We start from the raw sequence: 2,244 nt of genomic DNA on the forward strand, positions 1-2,244 counted from the left end.
TCTGCGGCCTGGGGGGCCTGAAGAGGGAACCAGATCTCATTACAGATGTAAGCCACCATGTGGTTGCTAGGAATTGAACTCGGGACCTTTGGAAGAGCAAGCAGTGCTCTTACTTAACTTTTGAGCCATCTTTCCAGCCCACCGAGTGGCTAGAATAAACCAGAGATGCCTCTGCCTTTTTTTTTTTCCAGGCCCAGAACTTGCTTAGATTTCTTTGTTTGTTTTTGTTTTGTTTTTTGGTTTTTCTGTAGCTTTGGAGCCTGTCCTGGAACTAGCTCTTGTAGATCAGGCTAGCCTCGAACTCACAGAGATACACCTGCCTTGGCCTCCCCAGTGCTGGGATTAAAGTTGTGTGCCACCACCGCCTTTATGTTTTTGTTGGGTTTTTGTTGTTGTTGTTGTTTGTTTTTTGAGGCAGGGTTTCTGTGTGAACAGTCCTGACTGTCTTAGAACTCACTTTGTATAGACCAGGCTGGCCTTGGGCTGACTGAGATCCACCTGCCTCTGCCTCAAGTGTTGGGATTAAAGATGTGCACCATCACCACCCGTTTGCCATCTTCTTATTTCTCTTTATTGAAGTTCTCATTTTGTTCATGTGTGGAAAGGAAATGCTGCTGTCTCACAACTCTGACAATATCTTCCCTTCTAGAGACCATGGCAAGCCCAGGGAAAGACAATTACCGAATGAAGAGCTATAAGAACAACGCCTTAAACCCTGAGGAAATGAGACGAAGGAGGGAGGAAGAGGGCATTCAGCTTCGGAAACAGAAGCGGGAACAACAAGTAAGTTGACTGGAGTGTTCTCCAGCACACCTATCAGAAAAGCCAGCCGGTTCTGTAGTTGGCCTCTCTCTACTTCCTAATGCTGCCACCCACTCCAGCCATAAAACTTCCTTTGCTACCTCATAACTGTAATGGTGCTACTGTTACGGATCATAATATCTATGGTTTCCAGTGGTCTTAAGCAACCACTGTGAAAGGGTCAGTCAATCCTTGAATGAGTCATGACCCAAAGGTTGAGAACCACTGGCCTAGGGAAATGTAGCTTATTGATTTAACAGGCTAGTCGCTCAGTTTGTTTTGTAAGGTAGGTGTGCATGTGTAAAGTGTGTGTGCATCTGCACATGGTGGTCAGAGATTGCTTTCCACCTAAGCCTTTTTTGTCAGGGCCTGTCATGATCCTGGAACCCACTGATTGGCTTGACTAGCCTGTGAGCTCCAGAGATCCTGCCTCCTAAATGCTGGGATTATAGGTGTGCACTGCTACCCTAACTCACGTGGGTGCTTGGGTCTGAGCTCTGGTCTTTCATGTTTGTTTTGCTAGCACTTCATTGATTGACGAGCCCTCCACGTTTCTTTTGTAAAGAATTATTGAAAATTTACAGAAATCTAATTTCTTAGCCCCTTTTGGTTTTTTGAGACAGGGTTTCTCTGTGGAGCACTGACTGTCCTGGAACTCGCTCTGTAGACTAGGCTGGCCTCAAATTCACAGAAACCTGCCTGTCTCTGCATCCCAAGTGCTGAGATTAAAGGTGTGCATGCAATACTGCCTCCAGCCTTCAAGCATCGTTTTTTATCTAACATTGTAGCTCTAGCTTCTTGTCCCTTTTGGTTTTGTTTATTTGGTCTTTTAGGTTTGCCGATTGTGTATATGCTTTGGCATGCATTTAGAAGTCAAAAGACATCCTCTAATATCTACCCTCACCTTCCACTTTCTCTGAGTCTAAAGGAGATTCAGAGTTTTGCTTTGTGTTCACTGATGTATATGCCAGCCCATCTCTGTCTCCCATCTTACTGTAATAGCTCTGGAATTACAGCTACCTTTATATGGGTGCTGGGGATTCAAACTCAGCCCTCATTTGTTCAGCAAGTGCTTTACCCACTGAACCATCTTTTAAGCATCTCTTTTGTTTATCTTTAACAAAAATTTAGGACTGAAGAGATGGGTTAGCTGTTTAAGAGCAATTACTGGTCCTGCAAAGAACCCAAGTTCAGTTTCTAGCACCTATATGGCAGTATATAAACATGTGTAACTCTAGTTTGTTTGTTCTTTGGTTGGTTTTGGGGTTTTGTTGTTTTGTTTTGTTTTTATTTTTTGTGACAGGGTTTCTCTGTTTAGCTCTAGCTGCCCAGGAACTTGCTCTGTAGACCAAATTGGTCTCAAACTCAAGAGATCCACCTTCCTCTGCCTCCTGAGTGCTGGATTAAAGGCGTGCGCCAACATAACTGACATGAATAAAAATT

At 44.1% G+C, this 2,244-nt stretch overlaps 1 protein-coding gene across 2 annotated transcripts in view; it reads left to right on the forward strand.

Annotated features, from left to right (window-relative positions):
- The window catches only part of Kpna6 (karyopherin subunit alpha 6), a 32,412-nt gene that overhangs the window by 14,001 nt on the left and 16,167 nt on the right, over positions 1–2,244 (forward strand). For both annotated transcript variants that reach the window (XM_005353179.2, XM_026782065.1), the window contains exon 2: positions 650–783. In XM_005353179.2, coding sequence (XP_005353236.1) covers positions 650–783 — 134 coding nt within the window. The remainder of the gene's footprint in view (positions 1–649; positions 784–2,244) is intronic.

Source organism: Microtus ochrogaster, chromosome 10 (assembly GCF_000317375.1).
Source record: "Microtus ochrogaster isolate Prairie Vole_2 chromosome 10, MicOch1.0, whole genome shotgun sequence".
In the NCBI taxonomy this organism is placed as follows: Eukaryota; Metazoa; Chordata; class Mammalia; order Rodentia; family Cricetidae; genus Microtus; species Microtus ochrogaster.